Raw genomic sequence first — 27577 nt, 5'->3', positions numbered from 1 at the left:
TATATATATATATATATAGATAGATAGTACTCCAAAATGATGAACCAGAGAAACTGTACACCACTGATTGATTAGTCCCCCCCCCCACACAATAAATAAAATTCAAAGTACCAGACACCCAAATTTAACATTCCTACTAAAAGATCCCAGTGCACCAGTACTAAAGATTGAGGCAGAAATGCCTATGTTGTTCTGTAAAGTGATGGTCCTTTTAAAGTTAGCATGTTTCTTTACAAGTCTTTCTGTATACAACCCTGTGAGTCAGGAATGATGGTAGGAAACACAGTCCTATGGATGGACTGTATCAAGTTGGTGAGTTAATTTTAAAAAAATGTCCCCAGTTTTGAATAGTCATGCAGACATTGAGTTAAAAAAAACATTTAAAAAAATTCAAAGTTGCCAAACCCACCAGCAGTGGAAGATAAGTGACGTCACCAAGAGTAACAGAATGCTAGGGAGATGGGTCTAACATTCCTATCAAAAGTTACATCAGAAAGACTCTAGAGACATTAAAATGGCAGCCATACATCCGTGGAATTGTTTACGTTGCACAAATCAGTTCATGTAAGACAAATTCATTTAAATCCCCAAGTCTCTTAACCTGTCAACAGCTCTGGATGGAATAAGAGAAAAAGTTACATTAAAGCAAAATGTCAAGATGCCATTGACCACATCTGTACACTGAAAAATATAAAAATGCAATATGTAAAAGTGTTGGTCCCATGTTTCATAAACTTAATTAAAGATGACAAAACTTTTCCATACACACACAACCTTCTCTCAAATGTTGAACATATCTGGTTTACATCCCTGTTAGTGAGCATTTCTCCGTTGCCAAGATAATCCATCCACCTGACAGGTGTGGCATATTAAGAAGTTGATTAAACAGAATGATTGTTACACAGGTGTACCTTGTGCTGGGGACAATAAAAAGGACACAAATGTGCAGTTAAGTTACAACACAATACCACAGCTGTGTCTTAAGTTGAGGGAGTGTGCAATTAGCATGCTGACTGCAGGAATGTCCATGAGAGCTGTTGCCAGAGAATTGAACGTTTATTTCTACCATAGGCCGCCTCCATCATTTTAGAGAATTTTGCAGTACGTCTAACCGGCCTCAACGCCGCAGACCACGTGTATGGCGTCGCGTGGGTGAGCGGTTTGCTGATGTCAACGTTGTGAACAGAGTGCCCCATGGTGACGGTGGGGTTAAGGTATGGGTAAGCATAAGCTACGGACAACGAACACAATTGCATTTTATCAATGGCAATTTAATTGCACAGAGATACCATGACGAGATCCTGAGGCCAATTGTCGTGCCATTCACTGTCCCTCAACCACCTCTGATAGGAGTTAATGTAACACTATATAATGCATATTAGTCCAATATGTCCCGGCCAGTAGCTGTAATATTTGGTCAATTGTCTTAACGAATTGGACCGTAAAGAAGATGTTGCGTTCTTCTTAAAGCACACAGCTGACAGAATATTCAATTAAAATGACACGAATGCACATATGGCATTGAATCCTACCAAAAATAGTTGAAGTTAGACGTTTACATACACTTAGGTTGGAGTCATGAAAACTTGTTTTTCAACCACTCCACAAAATTCTTGTTGATCAACTATAGTTTTGACAAGTTGTGCATGACAAATAATTTTTCCAACAATCGTTTAGAGATTATTTCACTGTATCACAATTCCAGTGGGTCAGAAGTTTACATACACTAAGTTGACTGTGCCTTGAAACAGCTTGGAAAATTCCAGAAAATTATGTCATGGCTTTAGAAGCTTCTGATAGGCTAATTGACATCATTTGAGTCAATTGGAGGTGTACCTGTGGATGTATTTCAAGGCCTACCTTCAAACTCAGTGCTTCTTTGCTTGACATCATGGGAAAATATAAAGAAATCAGCCAAGACCGCAGAAAATAAATAAATAAATAATTGTAGACCTCCACAAGTCTGGTTCATCGTTGGGAGCAATTTCCAAATGCCTGAAGGTACCACGTTCATCTGTACAACCAATAGTACGCAAGTATAAACACCATGGGACCACGCAGTCGTCATACCGCTCAGGAAGAAGACTCGTTCTGTTCAGTCTCTTAGAGATGAACGTACTTTGCTGCGAAAAGTGCAAATAAATCCCAGAACAACAGCAAAGGACCGTGTGAAGATGCTGGAGGAAACAGGTACAAAAAGTATCTATATCCACAGTAGAACGAGTCCTACATCGACATAACCTGAAAGGCCGCTCAGCAAGGAAGAAGCCACTGCTCCAAAACCACCATAAAGCCAGGCTACGGTTTGCAACTGCACATGGGGGACAAAGATCGTACTTTTCAGGGGTTAATGTCCTCTAGTCTGATGAAACAAAATTATAACTTTTTGGCCATAATGACCATATGTTTGGAGGAAAAAGGGGGAGGCTTGCAAGTCGAAGAACACCATCCCAACTGTGAAGCAACTGTGAAGCAGGGGTGGCAGCATCATGTTGTGGGGGTGCTTTGCTGCAGGAAGGACTGGTGCACTTCACAAAATAGATTGCATCATGAGGGAGGAAAATTATGTGGATATATTGAAGCAACATGTCAAGACATCAGTCAGGAAGTTAAAGCTTGGTTGCAAATGGGTCTTCCAAATGGACAATGACCCCAAGCATACACCCAAAGATGTGGTGAAATGGCTTAAGGACAACAAAGTCAAGGTATTGGAGTGGCCATCACAAAGCCCTGACCTAAAAAAAAAACATGTGCGAGCAAGGAGGCCTACAAACCTGACTCAGTTACACCAACTCTGTCTGGAGGAATGGACCAAAATTCACCCAACTTATTCTGGGAAGCTTGTGAAAGGCTACCCGAAACGTTTGACCCAAGTTAAACAACTTAAAGACAATGCAATCCAATACTAATTGAGTGTATGTAAACTCCTGACCCACTGGGAATGTGATGAAAGAAATAAAAGCTGAAAGAAATAACTATTATTCCGACACTTCACATTCTTAATAAAGTGCTGATCCTAACTGACCCAAGACAGGGAATTTTTACTAAGATTAAATGTCCGGAATTGTGAAAACTTATTTTAAATGTATTTGGCTAAGGTGTATGTACACTTCCAACTTCAACTGTATGTTGTAGGATTTCTAGGTCTAAAACAAGATGACAAAAAAAACAATTGAAAGTGAGACATAAATGACAAGTCTATGGCTGAGATTTAATTAATAGGATAACCATCTAAAATTGTAAAAAAGGCTTATGTTTTGTATAAAAAAACAACAACATTGGACATATCCTTTATACAGTTTCCCATTTCTACATCAGTAACTGTCAGTTTGGTTCTTCAGAAAGGCTTATGGTTTGAAATGTGTCAGTAAAATTTGACTAATTTGAATATCGAGTGCCGTTAACATGTCGCTGTAGGTGACTTCAACGCTGACTGAGAAAGCTAACTAGATTTGTGTACGAAGGGTATTGCACCGATGTTTGCAAATTTACCATTACTAAGCCCGAAGAGATTTTATTTTCAAATAAGAATTTAAAACTAAATTTGATGAATTCCAGATTCAGTATTTTTACTTTTTCCCCCTTCACCAAAAAGTAAAGTCCTAAAAAAGAGACAAAAAAAAGTTGCCAACCCCTCAGAATAGGATAAAAGGTGTTATGAACTGGGTGGTTTGAGCTCTGAATGCTGATGGTACATCAGCCCGTACACATAAAAAATAAAAAAAATTATGCTGGTAACCAGTTGACAATAGCAATAATGCCCCTCGGGGGTTTGTGGTATATGGCCGCGTTGCATCGTGCCTATGAACAGTCGTAAGCCATGGTAGATTGGCCATATACCACACCTGCTCGGGCTTTATTGCTTAGAGCGCTAGCGTAGCGTTATAGCGGCATAGGCTAAATATCTAAAGAATCCATTGACCTACGTGTTACTCTCTGGACATCAATAGGACAACCATGGTAACAGTAACAATGTGAATAACTGGTGATGTCATATAGAATGATCCAAGTGAGATCAAAAGTGGCCTAAAGGCAACAGTAACCAAATGACTGTCGTCAGTCCGTCAAGGACAAACTGGTGATAAACAACGCTTTAAAACAAACGGCAGGACGGAAAAGGCAACAAACAGTAATCTCTTGTCATGGGAATGAGCGAGTTATCAGGGAGAATAGCGTAGAGACAACTAAAGAACCAAATAGGAACCATTTTGTTCTAATTCAGTCGGTTCACCAATAAACATTACTTCACCTCCATAATGGCTCAACCCATGCCAGTTTCCATACAGTACATAAAAGTCACTTGACACCATCACTAAGTGGATGGAATAATCTTCAGTGACCCTTGTATAGGAGAGTACGGACCTAAAACTGTCAAAGACAGGTCATTGATAAGCAATTTGCGAGCACACACACACACACACACTGGCCTAAGGAAAGTACAGTTGGGTTAGAACAGGTATCTTTGATTAACCCCTCCCAACTTAAAAAAATAAAAAAGCATGACTTTAATATCCAACTCATTCAATATCTAGACAAAGCAGCAAACACTTCCATCTCCACTAACTTCAAACCCAATCTTTGGTCAGGAGGAGGTCCTAAATGGTCAGTAGGAGGTCCTAAATGGTCAGTAGGAGGTCCTAAATGGTCAGGAGGAGGTCCTAAATGGTCAGGAGGAGGTCCTGTTGAAATCTCCATTTGGATTTCTTGCTTTTTTTGAATGGTTCAACTTCCATAATTGACAGCGTCCATAGGTGTAACCAGTAGGAGTGAACTACATTGTGCTGTTTTCCATGTGGCAGGTCACCAGCACTAGAAAGTGGCTTCCCTCAGGCCAACCATAGCACTGAACACAACACACTCACTGTGCAGTCCCATAGGAAATCAATTCACATCAATTAAATTAAATAAAAAATGGAAAAAAAGAGAATAAACTGCTTCATCGATAAGCCGTGGAGGAGGAGGAGGAGGAGGGCGGTGGAGTGTAGCTGTGATGGGGGGCTGTATGCTCCACCTATGGCTCAGTCTCTCCCTCCTTTACTCCAGCTTCTCCTCGGGAATGTTGTCCAGGTCTAGGTCAGGTGAGACCACACAGCACAGACACAGCTTCTGGGTGTTCAGGGAGATCCTGTCTGAGTAAAGGAAATACAACCAGGAAGGTGTCAAAACCAAGCTTCCCCAGAGCTACAAAGTGTTGCAACTTTTATAGTTCCCCCAACTACGGCACAGTAGCTCTACATTTGGTTATATTACGCTAATTCAAAAAGGTAAGTATGATATGAAACATTTCTTTCCACCACATATATGCTGGCTTTAAACAAATGTCACCTATTATTCCCCTTAAATATGAAATCTTTCCTCTTGAAGCACGCTAGCTCTAATCAATATAATTCAACCTGAAACATTTGTAAAGGAGAAAAAAAATCCACTCAAACTATCTCTTGGTATTGTTTTCATTAGTCCACTGTTGATACAGTCCCACAATGTTTTACAGGTCAACAGTCCAGTTTTAGACATTGGACTTTCAATAAGAAAAGTGTCACTTGATCATGTGACGCTAGAGGGGCTATAGGAGGGGTACAGAATTGCTAGAGGTCTCACCGAGCATCCTGCCCAGGAAGGCAGGTCTGGAGGAGGGGGGCAGGTGGATACAGATGTAGTAGACTGGCGCTCCAGAAAGAGCCACCCCGATACCCACCAGAGAGTTGATGGTATCACTGTAGAGAGGTACTACCACCAGGAACACACTACATAGACAGTACACTATGGGGAAGAAGAGGGAGAGCTGGAGAGAGAGGGAGAGAGAGAAAACATGCTCACAAAAGAGATGGAGGGGAAATCTACACTTATACATTTTGTTGTTTAAGCAAGTCAGTTAAGAACTAATTTTTATTTTATAATGACGGCCTACCCTGGCCAAACCCTAACGCGGACGACACTGGGCCAATTGTGCGCCGCCCTATGAGACTCCCAATCACAGCTGGTTGTGATACAGTCTAGAATCGAACCAGGGTCTGTAGTGGCGCCTCTAGAACTGAAATGCAGTGCCTTAGACCACTGCGCCACTCAGGAGCCATCATGCTCCCACAAATTCACCAAAGCAGTTGATAAAATTAACTGAAATGGTCATTTCAAGGATTTGAGCCATATCCTGTCCTAATAAATAACATAGTTAAAATATAATACAACTTAATCGTCCATCCAGAAGGAACATTTTGCTTTCACCTTACAAGAAGTATTAAAATCTTACCTTGACGGGCCGGTGCATGTCCGGAGCTTTGACCCGGAGGTAGATCTGGCTGGCGATGGAGAGACCAATGAACAACCAGTAGTTAAAGCTGAAGTAGTTGATGAGCTGGAACACGTCCTTCACACACAGGTAGATCAGAGACATGCCACCCTACAGGACAAACACAGGAAACACGTCACCGATCTGATCCTAGATCAGAGACATGCCGCCCTGCAGGACAAACGCAGGAAACACGTCACCGATCTGATCCTAGATCAGAGACGTGCCGCCCTGCAGGACACACGTCACCGATCTGATCCTAGATCAGAGACATGCCGCCCTGCAGGACACACATTGGCCATGGACTTTGCAGGGAGGAGCCGTGTTTGATTATGTGTAGTCACGGAGCCGTAGCTCCCAGGTCCATACACGTTCAGACTAGCAGGATAGAACCAGAACCTGAACCTGAACAGGAGATCTACACGAGAGAAGTATTAGAAAACTACATGAAACATCACACTACCCATCCATCAACGTGTGACGTGACTGATTTAAGGCATCATTCACTTACGTTGAAGAGCAGTGCTGGGATGGGAGTGTAGCGCTTGACGTGGATCATGCAGAGGACGTTGGGTAAATGACCCTCCCGGGAGCCCACGAAGAACAGCCTGGAGGCAGCGATGATGGAGGAGTTGAGTCCTCCGTAACAGGAGATGGCCACTGACAGGGGGATCAGCCACCGAGCCCAGCCCAGCATCTCATCAGCAAACGTCTGAAGAGAAAGACCACAGCATCGGTTCTCGTCTGGGGTTTGTATACAACAACCAGAGTCCATTTCAATTCAGTCCATTCATTGTCTTTCCATGGAGAAAATAGGAAAGGGGATATTTCAGTTTACTTCCTGAATGGCAATGGAATTGACCCCATCTTTGCTAGCTACTGTCAACGCTCCTGAAAAGGTCCCTTACTCAGGGCCTTCTGTAATTACATGAGCATCATTGTCCTGTGTTCAAGCCAACCTCATCAACTAGATTACTTCCTGAACCTGGTTATCATCTCATCTAGCCCCACTAGGGAGTTGTGCATCTGGTACAGACAGAGCCTCAGAGGAACCAGAGAACACAACAACAGCTGGTCAATTAGCTACACTGAACAGATGCTGTCAAGACCTACCTCGTGACCTGCATATGGTTTAACCATTGTGTGTGCGTGTGTACATCTATAAGCAGTCCTTTGAAGTGAGAAAACTTTTTAATTCTTGATCATGATTGACTTTACATGGCAGTTGCCAACTCATCCATAACCTCAAACTCACCACAGCCACAGCCTCACTGGCCAGCACGGTTTCAGCATTCATCACGGTGTAGTAGGCAACGTTAGTCAGGATGTAGATCACCGTGACGATGGGCATTGAGATCCCTATGGCCAACGGGAGGTTCCTGGAAGGAATCGATAAAGAAATTGCTAGAACCCTATATAAAAACAACAAGGACAAACTTTGTGGGGAGAGAAACCTTGAGAGGAACCAGACGGGCAGGGCAGGGCTTATGCTCCTTGTCTATATTCCACCACCACAGTCAGACAAAATCAGTCAAGGAATGACAAGGTTTTGCAGTGCAGGGATGGTGGAGCCAACAACTTGGGCCATTTTCCATTGTGTATTTTTAAAAAAAAATTTAAACATCATGGGAAGGGGGGGGTGGTGGACTGCCTCACCTCTCCGGGTTCTTAATCTCCTCGGTGATAAAGTTGAGTGTGTCCCAGCCGGAATAGGAGTAGAGAGCAGCATACAGAGCCAGGGCCATGTCCCCAGGGTTCACTTTAGAACCCTTAAACGAATCCTCAAAGTTCTGCGTCTGGCCTGAGGTATGCAGAGGAGAGGGGGTAATAGTGAATTATAGTCATTAATTGGGTATACTGTTTAATGAGTTGTGTGTGTGTGTGTGTGTGTGTGTGTGTATATATAGAATCCTGATCGGCTGGAATGGGCTTTTAACCAGTGCCTATTCCACAAGTTTCCACCAATCTATAACATTAAAATGCCTATTTACTCTGTTCCATTTGACTGTACAATCCACTGTCTCATCAGCCCAGGTAGGGAAGTTAGAAACTTGATCTTCACTATAAAAACCCTCCAGACATTCTCTTTATTTTAGACTAACATTTAGTTTAACAGCGGAGATTTGTATAAACCTTATTGTCTGTATCTCCAACATTGTTTCAATATTCAAATTCGATCACCAACTGTCCCATAGTAATGAATGTGTCGGGGGCGGTACGAGAGAGAGAGAGGCAGGCACCATTTCTCAACCAGTCGAAATCATGAATCAGCATAATTTTATGGATATATACAAAGGAATGTCAATTGAAAAAAAGGTCAAACAAAATGAAGTGCAGCTGGTTTGCAGTCTTTCCAGCGTCAGATTGAAGTTAAGAGTTAGCTGTGTTGTTGGCTAGCTCCTCTGAACAACAGTGTCCTGACGAGAGAGCACATTTTACATGTCAGACGAAATCTCGCCTCATTAGCTCATTGTTATGTATCCAGATAAAATGTCACTAGAAAACAGCTTAAACAAAATGCAGCTACTGTTATTCTGTCTGCACTGTTTGACGTGAATAAGTTAGCCATAGTTGGCTAGTTAGCAAGAGATAAGAATGTTGCCATGGAACATATGGGACGAACAACTGGGTCGCGGCCAGAGATACAGAACAAAAAGACAACTGGCAACCGAACCAATAGAACGAACGACCAGCCGGCTTGGTTAGCAACCCTAGATGTGTCGGGACTATGTCTTATGGGAGGATGAAATAGAATTAATAAATTCATCATTATTCAATCATTATTTGAATATAATGGTAACCTGTTGTATGAAAACGATAATGCCCTTAAAGCCGGTGTTTGGAGGATATCGGCACGGTTCGCCAGCCCTGCACTTCACCTTGGGCCTAACAACACCCGTGACAATTAGGGATGCACAATATAATCGGTGAACTTATCGGAATCGGCCAATATTAGCTAAAAATGCCAACATCAACATCGGCCGATGTCTAGTTTAACGCCGATGTGCAAAACAGGTGTCAAAGCTGACGCGCATACCTATATAATGTAGGTAGATGATTTACATACCTATATAATGTAGGTAGATGATGTACATACCTATATAACGTAGGTAGATGACCTACATACCTATATAACGTAGGTAGATGACCTACATACCTATATAACGTAGGTAGATGACCTACATACCTATATAACGCAGGTAGATGACCTACATACCTATATAACGCAGGTAGATGACCTACATACCTATATAACGCAGGTAGATGACCTACATACCTATATAACGTAGGTAGATGAGGTACATACCTATATAACGTAGGTAGATGAGGTACATACCTATATAACGTAGGTAGATGAGGTACATACCTATATAACGTAGGTAGATGAGGTACATACCTATATAACGTAGGTAGATGAGGTACATACCTATATAACGTAGGTAGATGATTTACATACCTATATAACGTAGGTAGATGAGGTGCCACACCTATATAACGTAGGTAGATGACGTACATACCTATATAACGTAGGTAGATGAGGTACATACCTATATAACGTAGGTAGATGATGTAATGACGCCACGAAAATTATAGCTCTACACGTGCAACTCAGCATTCCTAACCTAGCCCACAATATCTGCTGTGTGGATGGAGCAGTCAACAAGTCCAGCAGTCATTTGAAAGAGTAAGAACATTTTTGGTCAGTGTGGTGTGTAAACCTTTATTTAACTAGGCAGGTCAGTTAAGAACAAATTCTTATTTACAGCCTATCCCGGCCAAACCCGGACGACACTGGGCCAATTGTGCCTTGCCCTAATGGGACTCCCAATAACGGCCGGATGTGATACAGCCTGGATTCAAACCAGGGACTGTAGTGACACCTCTTGCACTGAGATGCAGTGCCTTAGACCGCTGCGTCCGTGTTAACTATTTAACTGTACTAAAATGTTTTAAAGGCCGCAAGAAATGTTAAATATCGGTTATTTATTGAAAGTTCCCGGAATTTTGCAACTCTTGGTATCGGTATCATTTTTTTGGGGCAAGGAAAATATCGGATATCGTATCGGCCAAAAATGTCATATCGGTGCATCACTAGTGACAATATATCCGCCAAACACCGGCATTATCACTTAAATAGAATTGGGCTATATAGCCTAGCTATTTTCCAGTGGTACTATTCTCTTTACTTTACACCATATAACCGATTAGACATATGGCACACCCACACCCATATAACCGATTAGCAATATGGCACACCCACACCCATATAACCGGTTAGCAATATGGCACAACCCATATAACCGATTAGCAATATGGCACAACCCATATAACCGATTAGCAATATGGCACAACCCATATAACCGATTAGCAATATGGCACAACCCATATAACCGATTAGCAATATGGCACAACCCATATAGCCGATTAGCAAGTAAAGCTCCATCTTGACAATGCATCAGGACATTATCATGGTTACATTGGTGCATCCCCAGGGAGCATACCTTGTCCCAGCTTGACCATCCCAGCGATGATGATGACGATGAGAGCCAGGACCTTAGCTACTGTAGAGACCACCTGGAGGATGGCCCCCCACTTCACCTTCATACAGTTCACACACGTCAGGAGACCTAGGAGGAGGAGAGATCAGTGTGTGTTTGACAGCGGAGTCCTCCGGTATAGAGAAGACCTGAAATTGACCTTGGCAATCCTGGTTAAAAATCAGTTAGCCATGAGTACAACAACTTGCTGACTCACCAAGCTAGTGGAACTAGAAATGGATAGAGATGCAGACCTGATAAAGCCGGCCTAGATAGTGGAACTAGAAATGGATAGAGATTCAGACCTGATAAAGCCAGCCTAGATAGTGGAACTAGAAATGCTACCAATAAAGCAGAGTACACGTCTGATAAGGCTAATGGCTTAGGAATGATTCCAGATAGAGTGTCTGATAAACCCATCTCTATCCACCACTACAGAGAGAGTTGATAACATTACAGTCCAGGAGGACAGGCTGCTCTCCATCATGTAAAGTCATCTGCATCAAATAACAGCAGGACAGTGTGCACCTGCAGGCAGAGAGAGTGATTTGACTCCATTTCCTGTCCACCGGTATGTACCCTGGTCCCAGAGGAGAGGTGTATGGGTCTGCATGGTCATGCCAGAAAGAAAAATAAGCCTGAAGCCTCTTACTGTATTTCAGTTTTGAATAGCTATCCTTATTTTGTTGATCTAGGGTTTCTCAAACGTCATTGTTTCCCACTAAAATCAGGGACTGATTTAGACCTGGGACACCAGGTGTGGGTAATAGACCAGAAAACCAGCAGGCTCCGGACCCCGTAGGGTCAGAGTTGAATACCCCCGTGGTATGATAATAGCTGCATGCCCGCACACACGAAGCAGGAATGTGGCCGTGGCCACACCACATCCAAGGTTTATGGAAGGATAGTGTAAAGAGAACATTTGCAAATTTGATGTGAAGAGAGGCTGTTCTTACGACACGTATTTTACTCATGTTAAGACGGCTTACAGCACAGGAGGTTGGTGGTACCTCCTTGGGGAGGACGCTCTGGTGGTAATAGGTGGAATGGTATGAAATACGTTTTGGTTTCCAGGTGTTTGATACCATTCCATCCGTTCTCCCCTCAGCAGCCTCCTGTGGCCTACAGTGTACTATGATCAAGAGATTACCGGTTGTGTGTGAATAGTTACATCGAAAATGAATCAAGGGTTTGAACAAGGACCTAATGTCGCTTGGTCAGCGTTTTTATGCTTCAGGGAGAATTTCTACAGTGGTTTCACACGACAACCAAATGCATCCATGACAAGACAATCCTGCTGTTGTTATGGCCTGTGGCATTTATGTACCAAGATTCTTTGACATATCAGGGTACTGTTATACCCAGGCCTTCTCTGAAACCTGTCACCAATGCCTAGCATATACCATTACAATATACACTCAAAATCACCAAAACTAAATCTAACCTTTAGTATAGCAACTATATTTCCCTAAAACACCAAGGATAAATACATAAAAGTAGGTTTTCCGTTCACTATAATAGGATGTCAGGTTGCCTCAGCATAGACCTCAGCCTCTTACACTAACCAGAGAATCACTTCTCTCTTACTCACACATCATTGATGAAGGAAGGAACGCGTTTGAATGGGAATGTCTCCCCGGTGCCCATAGAGAGAAAGAGAACTGACAATATGTCCGAATTCCTGAGGGGATTCAACTAAACGCCACTTCAGGCTGCTTTAGTTTGTTCTGTTCCCTCTGTCTGACTCAACAAAATACCTTCTCTGGGCTTTCTCCATGTTTGTCAGACAAACTCATATCGTGCCTTGAGGGGCTCCAACTGAACACAAACACATTTATATCCCCCCTTTCAACCATAGAGATGATGCAGGATATGAAAGCAACTACTAAGTAAACACACAGGTGCACTTCACAGGGGCACCTGCAAGGCATGTAAGCCTTAGGAGGACAGACATCAAAATAAACAGAGTAGTGATATCAAACTTCTGGGTTGAGTTCAGTAGCACGAAGTAGAAAAACATTTTGAAACAGAGAACGTAAATCTGTGTTCTTATTGGACAAGTTCAGGTAGTATCTCCGTATTTCAAAACAGGCAGAGGGAAGAAAAGTAGTGAGCTCAGCTCATCTTACCGATGATGGCTGCTGCTATGAGTCTCACGGCATCGTAGGGGGCTGTGCAGGTGGGGTAGAAGGGCTGCACCAGGTAGTTAGAGAAGGTGAGGGCTATGACAGCCTGGCAGGCTGGCTCCACGATCATCAGGGACGTCCACAGCCTGGTAATTAAAAACAAGAACTAATTCAAATTGGAGCATAAACAAGGATTTGTATAGAACTTATAGTTGCTCAAATCACTTTCCATGTAATAGATTATCTCAACGAGAGAAACCTATATAAAAATATAAAAAGTGGAATAAGGGGGAACCTGACCTAATAAAAGCCAGAAAGCCTCCAAAGGACTCCAGGATATATGCGTAACTGGCCCCAGACTTGTGGATGGTGGTTCCCAGCTCGGCGTAGCACAGAGCCCCGAACACGGAGAAGACCCCGCCGATGGCCCACACCACCAGGGACAGGCCGAAGGAGCCTGTGTAGAGGAGAACCCCTTTGGGAGACACGAAGATGCCCGAGCCGATCATGTTGCCCACGATGAGACAGACCCCGTGGAGCAGGGAGATCTCCTGCTTCAAACGCATGGAGCCAGTCGACAAGGTGTCGGCGTCTTTCTTAATCCCCATGGTGACGGTTCGGGTTGGATGGAGGCAGGGCTGGAGACAGGGACAAGGACAGAGGGAGCAGCACGTCACCAAGCAAGGCCACGATGTCTATCGCTCTCAACGGATGGTCATGATGTTGTCTTTAAAATCAGCTGGACACAACAAGGCTGTAGGGAAATTAAGACAGTAAAATGTTAGCGCAGGAGGCAAGACAATATAAAATGCAATGCGAAACTGTTAGGCTTTGTATTAAGTAAACTGCAGCATTTGAGGGATACACTGGAATACCTAGCTAAACCTATGTAGGTGATAACTATTTCATTTAACTAGGAAAGTCAGCTAACAACAAATTCTTATTTACAATGACGGCCTACAAAAAGGCCTCCTGGGGATGGGGATTCAAAAACATACATCACGACAAGAGAGACAACGCTACATAAAGAGAGACCTAAGACAACACAACATGGTAGCAACACAAAACATGTTACAAACATTGGGCACAGACAACAGCACAAAGGCAAGAAGGTAAAGACAACTATACATCACGCAAAGCAGCCACAACTGTCAGTAAGAGTGTTTGTTGCAGCTCGTTCCAGTCGCTAGCTGCAGCGAACTGAAAAGAGGAGCGACCCAGGGATGTGTGTGCTTTGGGGACCTTTAACAGAATGTGACTGGCAGAACGGGTGTTGTATGTGGAGGATGAGGGCTGCAGTAGATATCGCAGATAACCAGGGTTGCATAGTTTGGGGGAATATTCAGAGGTGGAAACTTTGTGGGAATTAACGAAAATATATGCAAATTAATACAATTTAAAATGCAGATGTTTTTTGCATTGGATTTAAACTCAGCAAAAAAAACATCCCTTTTTCAGGACCCTGTCTTTCAAAGACAATTCGTAAAAATCCAAATAACTTCACAGATCTTCATTGTAAAGGGTTTAAACACTGTTTCCCATGCGTGTTCAATGAACCATAATTAATGAACATGCACCTGTGGAACGGTCGTTAGGACAATAACAGTGTACAGTAGGCAATTAAACATTTGAACATCTTGACCATGTTTTGTTATAATCTCCACCCGGCACAGCCAGAAGAGGACTGGCCACCCCACATAGCCTGGTTCCTCTCTAGGTTTCTTCCTAGGTTTTGGCCTTTCTAGGGAGTTTTTCCTAGCCACCGTGCTTCTACACCTGCATTGCTTGCTGTTTGGGGTTTTAGGCTGGGTTTCTGTACAGCACTTTGAGATATCAGCTGATGTACGAAGGGCTATATAAATAAATTTGATTTGAATTAAGGTCAGTTATGAAAACTTAGGACACCAAAGAGGCCTTTCTACTGACTCTGAAAAATACCAAAAGAAAGATACCCAGGGTCCCTGCTAATCTGCGTAAAAGTGCCTTAGGCATGCTGCAAGGAGGCATGAGGACTGCAGATGTGGCCAGGGGAATAAATTGCAATGTCCGTACTGTGAGACACCTAAGACAGGACGGACAGCTGATCGTCCTCGCAGTGGCAGACCACGTGTAACACCTGCACAGGATCGATAAATCCGAACATCACACCCATGGGACAGGATGGCAAGAACTTCCCGAGTTACACCAGGAACGCACAATCCCTCCATCAGTGCTCACTCTCAGCCTATTGCTGACAGAGGCTGGACTGATGGCTTGTAGGCCTGTTGTAAGGCAGGTCCTCACCAGACATCACCGGCAACAACGTCACCTATGGGAAGAAACCCACTGTCGCAGGACCAGACAGGACTGACAAGTGCTCATCACTGACAAGTCACAGTTTTGTCTCGCCAGCGGTGATTGTCGGATTCGCATTTATCACCAAAGAATTGAGCGTTACACCGAGGCCTGTACTCTGGAGCGGGATCGATTTGGAGGTGGAGGGTCCGTCATGGTCTGGGGAGGTGTATCACGGCATCATCGGACTGAGCTTGTTGTCATTGCAGGCATTCTCAACGCTGTGTGTTACAGGGAAGACATCCTCCTCCCTCATGTGGTACCCTTCCTGCAGGCTCAGCCTGATATGACCCTCCAGCATGACAATGCCACCAGCCATACTGCTCGTTCTGTGCGTGATTTCCTGCAAGACAGGAATGTCAGTGTTCTGCCATGGCCAGCCAAGAGCCCAGATCTCATTCCCATTGAGCACGTCTGGGACCTGTTGGATCGGAGGGTGAGGGCTAGGGCCATTCCCCCCAGAAATGTCTGGGAACTTGCAGGTGCCTTGGTGGAAGAGTGGGGTAACATCTCACAGCAATAACTGGCAAATCTGGTGCAGTCCATGAGGAGGAGATGTACTGCAGTACTTAATGCAGCTGGTGGCCACACCAGATACTGACTGTTAGTTTTGATTTTGTTCAGGGACACATTCAATTTATGTTAGTCAAATGTCTGTGGAACCTGTTCAGTTTGTCTCAGGTTGTTACACATGTTAAGTTTGATGAAAAGAAACGCAGTTGACAGTTGAAAATACGTCATTCTCTCTACCATTATTCTGACATTTCACATTCTTAAAATAAAGTGGTGATCCTAACTGACCCAAGACAGGGAATTTTAACTAGGATTAAATGTCAGGAATTTTGAAAAACTGGGTTTAAATATATTTGGCTAAATTGTATGTTAACCTCCGACTTCAACTGTAAATAGTTAAGCAGTTAGATTAAACATCTTTGTAAGAAATGTTTTAAAATGAAACATGTATGGAAACAGGTGACAGCAAAAACAAACTAGCATAACTTGTTAACAAGTTAAATTATTTAAATTCACTGTGGTAGTTAGTATACCATTTAACAAAAAACATAACGTATGTCATAAAATATATTCACCCCACCCAGTAACTTACCAGAAAGAATGGCTTGGCTCAGACAGTGTAGTAGTGTGGGCTCAATAGCATCTCATTAGTGTGCAAGATCTTGAGAATCAACTGTACATGTGATGGAAGAATGCACTGTGCATGCAGAGGGTTGCAATTCCATTGAATTAGGGATAGTTTAACCAAAATATACCAGAAGATCTAGAATTGGCTTGTGTGTATCCCACACAAAAAAAAGTTAATATTTGCTAAAATTCATCAAAAAAGTTTCCGGGTTTAAACTTCCCATGGAAAATGTCCGACCCTTTGCAACTCTACAGATAACATGTATGAAGTCTACAGTCGGTCTGCACCACAAGCAGCAGCAGAGGAGGAGTTCAATCATTATGCATTTCTGGGTCTTTGTGTGTATTATGGATCCCCATTAGCCAGGGTAGCAGCTACTTTTCCTGGGGTCCAGCAAAATGAAGGCAGTTATACAATTTAAGATATTACAATACGTTCACAACACATTAAGTGTGTGACCTCAGGACTCTACTACAACAAAATCCATGTATGTGTGTATAGTGCGTATTATATCGTGTGTTTGTATGCATCTGTCTGTGCCTGTTTGTGTTGTGTCACAGTCCCTGCTGTACGGTGCATATTTAATCTAATTCTACTGCTTGCATGAGCTACTTGATGTGGAATAGAGTTGCATGTAGTCATGACTACGTAGTACTGTGCTCCTCCCGTAGTCTGTTCTGGACCTGGGGACTATGAAGAGATCTCTGGTGGCAGGTCTTGTGGGGCGGGGCATGAATGCGTGTCTGAGCGATGTGCCAATAGTTCAAAAACAGACTAACTCTGTGCATTCAACATGTCAATACCTCTTACAAATACAACTAGTGATGAAGTCAATCTCTCCTCCACTTTGAGCCTGGAGAGATTGACATGCATATTATTTGTGTTCTGCCCTTTTGAGGCAACTGCAATTTTCCTAAGTCTCTCTTTGTGGCACCTGACCACATAACTGAACAGTAGTCCAGGTGTGACAAAACTAGGGCCTGTGGGACCTGCCTTGTTGATAGTGTTGTTAAGAAGGCAGAGTAACGCTTTATTATGGACAGACTTGTCCACAACTTAGCTACCGTTGTATCAATAGGATTTTGACCATGACCGTTTACAATCCAGGGTTACTCCAAGTAGTTTAGTCACCTCAACTCGCTCAATTTCCACATTATTCATTACAAAATGAAGTTGAGGGATAGGATTTAGTGAATGATTTGTCCTAAATACAACGCTTTTAGTTTTAGTAATATTTAGGACAAATGTGGGTGGCAAGGAATAATGGTAGAGAGAATGATGCATTTTCAATATCGTCTGCTATTATCCTCAGTAACTTTCCATCCAAGTTGTCAGACCCCAGTGGCTTGATTGTCCTTCATAATTTAGTCACATATACTTGGATGTGTAGTGTCAGCGTTTGTTGCTGGCATGTCATGCCCAGGTTTGCTAATCTTGCCAATTAAAAAAAATAATTAAAAGTAGTTGGCAATATCAGTGGGTTTTGTGGTGAACGAGCCATCAGTCAATGGAGTTTTCCTTTTTGCCCAAAATGTAATTTAAGGTGCATCAAAGCGTTTTAATATAATTTCTCTTTGTTTCAGTGTAATTTCTTATTTAAGTCAGTTTAGTCACATGACTTCTCAATTTGCAGTACTTTTTCCCAACGGTCTTGCAGCCAGACCTTTAGCCTCATCCCTCTCAACAATAACATTTTTCAATTCCTCTTCAATCCGCAGGGATTGAACAGTTTTTACAGTTATTTTCTTAATGGGTTCGTGCTTATTAGTAACTCGGATAAGCAATTTCATAAACTGCGTCAAGTGCAGCGCCTGGTTGCTTCTCATTACATACTAACAAATATTCTTTGCATCAACATGGGAATCACTACTAAATGTATTGTATGACCTCTTATGCACTATATTAGGCCCAGCCTTTGGAACTTTGGTTTTCCTAGATATGGCTACAATACCAAGTTAATTTCTGAAGCAAGAGTAAAGATGTGTTCAATACACGATGATTTCATTCCTGTGCTGTTTGTAACTACCCTGGCAGAAGTAGGTTGACTGAACCTGAACCAGGATGCAGGCACTAGTTAGTTTGAAGCTCTTGAGTGAGCAGCCTGATGAAAGTCAGTCAATATTTAAAATCACCCAGAAAATATACCTCTGTTGATATCACATACGTTATCAAGCATGTCACATGTTATCCAGATACTGACTGTTAGCACCTGGTGGTCTATAGCAGCTTCCCACCAGAATGGGCTTTTAGGTGAGGCAGATGAACCTGTAGCCATATTAACTTCAACAGTATTTAACATTAGATCCTCAAAGCGTTATAGGAATGTGGTTCTGAATATAAAACAAGACCAGATCAGCTTTGGCATATCGCTCTTTTCTTTAGACCTTAGAACCAGCAGTTACAGTGGAGTAGTGCTGGTGAACGCTACAGCACGGTCTGTTTTCCCACTAACAGGCATTGTGCCTGGCTAGTGGAACAAAGTAGTGGGTGCCTCAGCAAAAGCCTTGTTCTGCATTCTATTGGAACAAAGTAGTGGGTGTCTTAGCAAAAGCCTTGTTCTGCATTCTATTGGAACAAAGTAGTGGGTGTCTTAGCAAAAGCCTTGTTCTGCATTCTATTGGAACAAAGTAGTGGGTGTCTTAGCAAAAGCCTTGTTCTGCATTCTATTGGAACAAAGTGGAACAAAGTAGTGGGTGCCTCAGCAAAAGCCTTGTTCTGCATTCTATTGGAACACTCACCTCACTGATTCTAATCTCTTCTTCTCCGCTCTCTGAAGTGTAAATAAAATGACGTAGAGGAGAGGCCCAGCTCAACTCGCCTGAGATTCAAGTCGCTGTTCTTTACTCGACCTCTGGAGCAAAGAAAGAACAAGGCGTGAATTTGTATTTTAATCTTAGTTCAAATACCTGGTATTGCTATGGGAGGATTTCCCATGGCAGCGTTTGGTTTGTTTACCGACTAGAATATCAACGTGACTGTGGAACATGTTGCATTTCAAGGTAGATAGATGGTTATTAGAATGCAGTAATGACGCACTATAGCGTGAACATGCAGGATATAGCCTCATTTGTTTTTTATCCAAGGAAAAATACATTTGTTCTCTTCGAACTTTCCCTAAATGTCTGGCCTAAAACACTCACAGTTTAGACAAGCTCGATTTCACTGAAAATGTGCTTTGCATTTATCAACCATGTCATCAAGTTAGGACATTCTACACAGCCGAGCAAGGCCTCCAAAACAGCAAGGGGGGGAAACATTTACCTGCTCCAGAACATCGTTGGTCTCCGTTTAGCTCTGTTCTTGAGCGAAGAACAGAGAAGCTTAATTTATTGTAGGACATCACATGGACTCCTATGGTTGCAGTCTACTCCAGCACAAACAACTATGGGACCAGGCTACCCTTATCAAGGAAATCCCTTATCAAACAAACATAATGGTCATGTTGCGTTTGTGTGTTTGTAATGCCTCCGTGTGTGTGTGTATATATTTATAATAACTGAGTGTTTAATGCCTTTCTCCATTTGGGTTTGCAATACCACCGTTTGTGTGTCTTTATAATACCTCTGTTTGTAAAGCCTGTGTGTTTAATGCCTCAGGCGTTACGAACACAAACAACCTCTCAGAAAGAGGCTTCCTCTTCTCCTTTACTAGTTCCTCTCTCATCTCCATTAACATGAAATCAGAGGGACGCCAGTCATGCAGACATGCCTATTAGATTCCAACAGCATCTGGTCTGATGGTCTGCCTTTATGCTCTGAAATACACTGCCTTCAATTAAAAAAGTACTCAGAATGCCTGGCAGTACAACATTAGGCTACGGCATGCATATGGGTTCTAGGAATGACTCCTAGCATAGACTACTCACTGATTCAACAATAATATATATCAGTAGTGCCACAGCACAAGGAAGGCCATGTGGGAATTGCTTTTCCACGCCTGTGTCAACATCAGCTTGTAGCAAGGGATGCAATAGTTTCATTAATCTGGCTTTAATATACAATTAAAACGGGTAAATAAAGCCTAAAACTAGGTCAGAATGTTTAATAAAATGATATTTAAACTTGCTCTACCTGTCGTCTTTGGGCTTTGTCCTTAAATATCCAGAGGAGAGTAATGTTTACCTGACTTTTGGTTCAGTACCAAAGTCAAGTTAGTCCAATATAAAACTCTCGTCAATAGCTTTTGAACCATTGATGCCATGAAAATGGTATATTCTACACACAATACCCCCATAATAACGAGGCAACAACAGGTTTATACCCCGACTACACTGCTTGCGTTGCGAAATAAATTTAGGAGTCTTTATGTTATTCAATTATTGCGCGTGCCAGCGAGCGTCTAGCCAAGGGCTAAAATAGAAGTCATTCCTATTTCTGACACAGATCACGCTGCAAGTCCTGCCTCTCCCATCTCCTCATTGGTTTATAGAAGCAGGGAGCCACGTGCCATCTCCTCATTGGTTATACCCACGTGGGTGATTGAAAGACGAACTATTGCCGGTTGTCGTGGTAATACTATGAAAGTTTAGATGCCAATCGCCATATAAGTTAAACGATGAAAGGCCTGGAAGGAGGAGAGATGACTAGAAATGATTCGGTTGACCATTTTTATGTGCGGATTAATTGTCGGAGAACCTCGTGCATTTCAGGTAAAATAACAACCTAGTGTTTATATTAGAGGTCGACCGATTAGGATTTTTCAGCGCGATACCGATTAATGGAGGACCAAAAAAGCCGATACCGATTAATCGTACGATTGTTATTTATAATAACGACAATTACAACAATACTGAATGAACACTTTAACTTAATATAATACATCAATTAAATCAATTTCGCCTCAAATAAATAGTGAAACATGTTCAATTTGGTTTAAATAATGCAAAAACAAAGTGTTGGAGAAGAAAGTAAAAGTGCCATGTAAGAAAGCTAACGTTTCAGTTCCTTGTTCAGAACATATGAAAGCTGGTGGTTCCTTTAAACATGAGTCTTCAATATTCCCAGGTAAGAAGTTTTAGGTTGTAGTTATAGGACTATTTCCCTCTATATCATTTGTATTTCATTAACCTTTGACTATTGGATGTTCTCATAGGCACTTTAGTATTGCCAGTGTAACAGTATAGCTTCCGTCCCTCTCCTCGCTCCTCCCTGGGCTCGAACCAGGAACACAATGACAACAGTCACCCTCGAAGCAGCGTTACCCATGCAGAGCAAGGGAAACAACCACAGGCTCAGAGCGAGTGACGTTTGAAATGATATTAGCGCGCGCTAACTAGCTAGCCATTTCACATCGGTTACACCAACCTAATCTCGGGAGTTGATAGGCTTGAAGTCATAAACAGCGCAATGCTTGATGCACAATGAAGAGCTGCTGGCAAAATGCACGAAAGTGCTGTTTGAATTAATGTTTACGCGCCTGCTTCTGCCTACCACCGCTCAGTCAGATACTTGTATGCTCAGTCAGATTATATGCAACGCAGGACACGCTAGATAATATCTAGTAATATCAACCATGTGTAGTTAACTAGTGATTATGATTGATTGTTTTCATAAGATAAGTTTAACGCTAGCTAGCAACTTACCTTGGCTTACTGCATTCGCGTAACAGGCAGTCTCCTTGTGGAGTGCACAAGGACTAGTTAACTGTAAGGTTGCAAGATTATATCCCCCGAACTGACCAGGTGAAAATCTGTCGTTCTGCCCCTGAACGAGGCAGTTAACCCACCGTTCCTAGGCCATCATTGAAAATAAGAATGTGTTCTTAACTGACTTGCCTAGTTAAATAAAAAGGTGTAAAAAAATATTAAAATAGGCAAAATCGGTGTCCAAAAATACCGATTTCCGATTGTTATGAAAACTTGAAAATCGGCCCTAATTAAAAACGGCCATTCCGATTAAATCGGTCAACCTCTAGTTTATATCCCAGGACAAATTAGCTAGCAACAGCAAGCTAACTAGCCAAATTGCCATAAATGTTTAATGCTTTTCGACCTGTCCCCAAATTAATGTCATTGGTTCAGAGTTTGTTTTGATATTTTAACCTGCGTGTCGTGATTGTGTATGGTGTAGGGGGTCAAAACACATATGCACGATGGCACACGGAACCCAAACCGGCTGCGTGCGTGTTAGAAATTGTTGCCAATTTATTCAAAACACAAAACGTAAAAATCACAGTTACAAAACTGCAGACCCTTTACTTTGTTGAAGCACCTTTGGCAGCGAATACAGCCTCAAGTCTTTTTGGGTGTGACGCTACAAGCTTGGCACACCTGTATTTGGGGAGTTTCTCCCCTTCTTCTCTGCAGATCCTCTCAAGCTCTGTCAGGTTGGATGGAGAGCGTCGCCGCACAGCTATTTTCAGGTCTCCAGAGATGTTCGATTGGGTTCAAGTCCAGGCTCTGGCTGGGACACTCAAGGACATTCAGAGACGTGTCCCGAAGCCACTCCTGCATTGTCTTGGCTGTGTGCTTAGGGTCATTGTCCTGTTGGAAGGTGAACCTTCCCCCAGTCTGAGGCCCTGAATGCTTCTCCACGGCGTCTCCAGACAGCCACGTGCTCATTGTGAACCTGCTTTCATCTGTGAAGAGCACAGGGTGCCAGTGGCGAATTTGCCAATCTTGGTGTTCTCTGGCAAATGCCAAACGTCCTGCACGTTGTTGGGCTGTAAGCACAACCCCCACCTGTGGATGTCGGGCCCTCATACCACCCTCATGGAGTCTGTTTCTGACCGTTTGAGAAGACACATGCACATTTGTGGCCTGCTGGAGGTCATTTTGCAGGGCTCTGGCAGTGCTCCTCCTGCTCCTCCTTGCACAAAGGCAGAGGTAGCGGTCCTGCTGCTGGGTTGTTGCCCTCCTACGGCCTCCTCCACGTCTCCTGATGTACTGGCCTGTCCCCTGGTAGCGCCTCCATGCTCTGGACACTACGCTGACAGACACAGCAAACCTTCTTGCCACAGCTCGCATTGATGTGCCATCCTGGATGAGCTGCACTACCTGAGCCACTTGTGTGGGTTGTAGACTCCGTCTCATGCTACCACTAGAGTGAAAGCACCGCCAGCATTCAAAAGTGACCAAAACATCAGCCAGGAAGCATAGAAACTGAGAAGTGGTCTGTGGTCACCACCTGCAGAACCACTCCTTTATTGGGGGTGTCTTGCTAAATGCCTATAATTTCCACCTGTTGTCTATTCTATTTGCACAACAGCATGTGAAATTTATTGTCAATCAGTGTTGCTTCCTAAGTGGACAGTTTGATTTCACAGAAGTGTGATTGACTTGGAATTACATTGTGTTGTTTAAGTGTTCCCTTTATTTTTTTTGAGCAGTGTATTTCTGCAGCCAAATGCATATTTCGCACATAAACTATTTCTTAACGTTATTAAGGCAGTAGGCTATCAACATTTTAAGCTAACTGTTCTGATCTGTTGCATGGGGAATAACTATTTTTTATGTAACCTAGGCCTACTGGTTGTATGGATTTTGGATGCATCGTTCCACAACTGTCCCAGAGTCTGTTTGGACCATTTCTTTCTCAACAAGGTAAACTTTCTGGGGGCGGCCCGTCAGAGTCCAGGACCCAGTTGCACAGGGCGGGGTTGAGACCCAGGGCCTCCAGTTTGATGATGGGCTTGGAGAGTACAATGGTGTGGCATGCTGAGCTGTCAGCATTCTTACATAGTTTTTTTTTTGTACAGATGGGATAAGGCAGTATGCAGTGTAATGGCGATTGCATCATCTGTGGACCTGTTTGGGCAGTATGCAAACTGAAGTGAGTCTAGGGTGACATGATCCTTGACTAGCCTCTCAAAGCTATTCATGATGACAGAAGTGAGTGTTATGGTAATTTAGTTCAGCCTACTTTTGTCTATACAGAATGTTTTTTTATTTATTTAACTAGGCAAGTCAGTTAAGAACAAATTATTATTTACAATGACGGCCTAACCCGGACGACGCTGGGCCAATTGTGCACCGCCCTATGGGACTCCCAATCACGGCTGGATGCGGTACACCCGTGTTTCGAACCATCGACTGTAGTGACGCATCAAGCAGTTCGTATTGTTCTGTACCAGGGTTTCCTTTATGAAAATGTGGCACTGGACATTTGACTAGCAGCATTTAATTTTTAAAAAAGCATGATTTGGTCACAGAGGATCATTAGCTTCCCCTAGCCTTAAAAAAAAAAATAATTGTGCATTGCCTAAGGAAAGGCAGCACATACTGCAAATGCCAAATACAGGAGGACAGAAACTAGCTGTCTCCTGTGCTTCCCTACAGACTGCTGCTGAGGCTACTGTAGACCATTGCAAAATTGTGTGTTTTAATCTATTCTTTGGTGACATTAATATTTGGTATAGTTTTAATTTAAAAAAAAGTGAACTTTAAAATGTTTCACAATTTTTTTAATGAAATTCACTGAGGATGGTCCTGCCCTTCCTACTCTGAGGAGACTTTGCTGATGCATATGGGTCCGGTACATTTCTCCAATGTCAGATAAATTAAATGCTGCCAGTCAAATGTCCAGTGCCACATGTTTATAAAGGAAACCCTGGTACAGAATAATAGGAACTGCTCTGAGATCAGGTTTTCCACAAGGACAACAGGTAGAGTAAGTTTAAAGGTAATGCAATTAAACATTCTGGCTTGTAAAGGAACAGTAACACGATTCTTTGAGGGGGTAGCATTAGTTTCAAGCTGTATATAGGATACCAATTAATTGTGTAGTACAGCATGATCACATGAAGTAATTGTACTTGCTTGAAAGTCAGATATCACTGACCGTATGTTCTGGATAGATAAACTGGGAACACGTGCGCAGGCTACATTCTTTATGAAACAATTCTCCACCACCGTTTGCCTATTTTTTTTTGACAATTTGGGATGTTGGGGGGGGTTTTGACAATTTTGGATGTTGGGACCCCCCCCCCCATGTCTTAACGCGGTGTGTAACATCCTAAATTGTCCGAAAGTACGAAAAACGGTGGTGGAAAATTGTGTTTAATTATTTAAAATTACGCATATTTTCCACACAATTATATTTAGTTAAGGAGGGAAATGGCCTTTGCAGTCTGAATGGAGGATACTTTATGTACGAGCCGGTCCACGGGTGACACGAGTGCATTAGTCGGAAATGCACATCAAGCCTTAGTGGACTAAACTCGCCATGGAGTGGATTTTAGTCCGTCAATCAAGCCATGAGGATGGATCGGAACTATCGGCTGCCTATAAGCAAGACCTACGTTTCAAGGGAAACGAATATACTTTGTTTTTTTGCCCACATCATCGGTCCAAAGTGCAAAACATTTCGCCCACGTCCCTAAAGTACCATACTAGGCAGTCAAACAACAAAACGTGGACAGAGTCGCACAAGCTGGCATGCGTAAAAATTGACAAGCATAACTTAGCCAGCCGTTTTTTGTTTTGTTTGATGCTTTATTTAGCCACACAGACTCCAGTCCGTTGAGCTGAAACTAGCTAAATAATTGGCTGTAAACTGGTTTGTTTCGCTAACGTTAGTAGTCACGGCAAAAGTTAGCTAGCTAGTTACAGTAGCTAAAGCTAGCAACGCTATCGTTTTTTCGGCAGCTATCTAAATGTAATAATACTTCCAGCTAGGGAACTCTCAAAAACGTACAAATGATAAACATTTTCCAGGTAGTTCGAGTAAATACCATAAAGTACCAGATAGTAGCTAGTTAGATGAAACTAACCACGTTTGTACCCTGTCCAACCACGACACATGCTGATGATGCTGAACTGCCGCATGTGCGTGGCAGTTCAACCCAGAAACGTTTCGCTAGCTAGCAAGTTGAGCTAAACAACTGACTAGTCAAACATCTGAAAGTTAATAAAAATGTAAGTAAAAAGCAAAAATCAAATTTTCTCTGAAAATACTTAGATATAAAGCCTTACCTTGAGAACTTCTTTCAATGAGACTGAAACACCATGTGCAAGCTTACTCAATGCTGGATGTTTGATTATCGTTGCTGGCTGCCTCTTCGTCATCACTTACTTTTCCCCGCTCCTCCTTCACTTGGAGGAGGAGGTGATTTTATTTGTATTTTATTAATGATGTGATGAAAATAGATGCTTCATCCTCCTCCTATCTAAAGTCCGTTTGAAGTCAGTTGTTGAGTTTAGTTAGGATGAAATGCTTTAACTACACTGAACAAAAATATAAACGCAACATGTAAAGTGTTGGTCCATGTTTCATGAGCTGAAATAAAATATTTCAGAAATTTTTCATACACACAAAAAGCTTATTTCTCTCAAATTTTGTGCACAAATTTGTTTACATCCCTGTTAGTGAGCATTTCTCCTTTGCCAACATAATCCATCTTACATATGCGGCATAGCAAGAATATCAAGAAGCTGATTAAACTGCATGATCATTACAAAGGTGCACTTTGTGCTGGGGACAATAAAAGGCCACTTTAAAATGTGCAGTTGTGTCACACAACACAAGGCCACAGATGGCTCAAGTTTTGAGGGAGCATGAAATGTTCATGCTTGACTGCAGCAATGTCCACCAGAGCTGTTGCCAGAGAATTGTTTGTTAATTTCTCTACCATAAGCCGCCTCTAACATCATTTTAGAGAATTTGGCAGTACGTCCGACCGGCCTCACAACCACAGACACGTGTAGGGCGTTGTGTGGACGAGCAGTTTGCTGATATCAACGCGAGCAGAATTCCCAGAATTCCCCATATATTCAACCATCTAACAAGGGAACCTTAGCTCATTGATTCCCTTTTCTGTGAGAAGGGGAAACCTGTGTGCCTGTGAACACTCCTGAAAATTGCCATTTCAAAAGTTTAGTTCACAATCTCACTGGATGATGATGAGGTATGAGACCAGAGTGTGTGAACTGTGAAGTGCATCTACTTCAGTTCCCCTAAATGAGTGTGTGATGCTCATTCAGACAGTCCTAAAGAGGCACATTATGGTTAATCAGTACCTCTTGGGTTGAACCAGTATCTGGGCAAAGGAGAATATGATGAGCCTTTGCCCAGATACTGGTTCACTCTTGAGTGTGATGTGGCTGGGTCTTTCTTATTATTTTGTTGAATATTAACTTGAGATAGTAGTGCCATAGCCTCTTTAATGGGAATACCAACACTTTTTCATAAAATACTTTTTTAATATTTGGAAAAGT

The 27577-nt window shown here is 42.5% G+C and overlaps 1 protein-coding gene across 3 annotated transcripts; it reads right to left on the bottom strand.

Moving 5' to 3' along the window:
• Positions 1-3172: 3172 nt before the first annotated feature.
• On the bottom strand, positions 3173-26426 carry LOC139391867 (Y+L amino acid transporter 1-like). Of its 3 annotated transcripts, none has more exons than XM_071139474.1 (11): positions 26336-26402; positions 19164-19276; positions 13251-13704; positions 12954-13096; positions 10789-10914; positions 7943-8087; positions 7542-7665; positions 6798-6998; positions 6248-6397; positions 5599-5782; positions 3173-5129 (listed from the first exon to the last, which is right to left on the bottom strand). In XM_071139474.1, exons 3-11 carry the CDS (start codon positions 13556-13558, stop codon positions 5035-5037), a joined length of 1476 nt encoding a protein of 491 aa, XP_070995575.1. In that variant the 5' UTR covers positions 13559-13704; positions 19164-19276; positions 26336-26402; the 3' UTR covers positions 3173-5034. The 3 variants fall into 3 exon arrangements, with proteins under 3 accessions (XP_070995575.1, XP_070995574.1, XP_070995576.1); XM_071139475.1 differs by having other exon boundaries at positions 5030-5125; XM_071139473.1 differs by lacking the exon at positions 19164-19276 and having other exon boundaries at positions 26336-26426.
• Positions 26427-27577: the final 1151 nt, after the last annotated feature.

This window comes from Oncorhynchus clarkii, chromosome 32, assembly GCF_045791955.1.
Source record: "Oncorhynchus clarkii lewisi isolate Uvic-CL-2024 chromosome 32, UVic_Ocla_1.0, whole genome shotgun sequence".
In the NCBI taxonomy this organism is placed as follows: Eukaryota; Metazoa; Chordata; class Actinopteri; order Salmoniformes; family Salmonidae; genus Oncorhynchus; species Oncorhynchus clarkii.
This window is presented reverse-complemented; position numbering and strand designations above follow the sequence as displayed.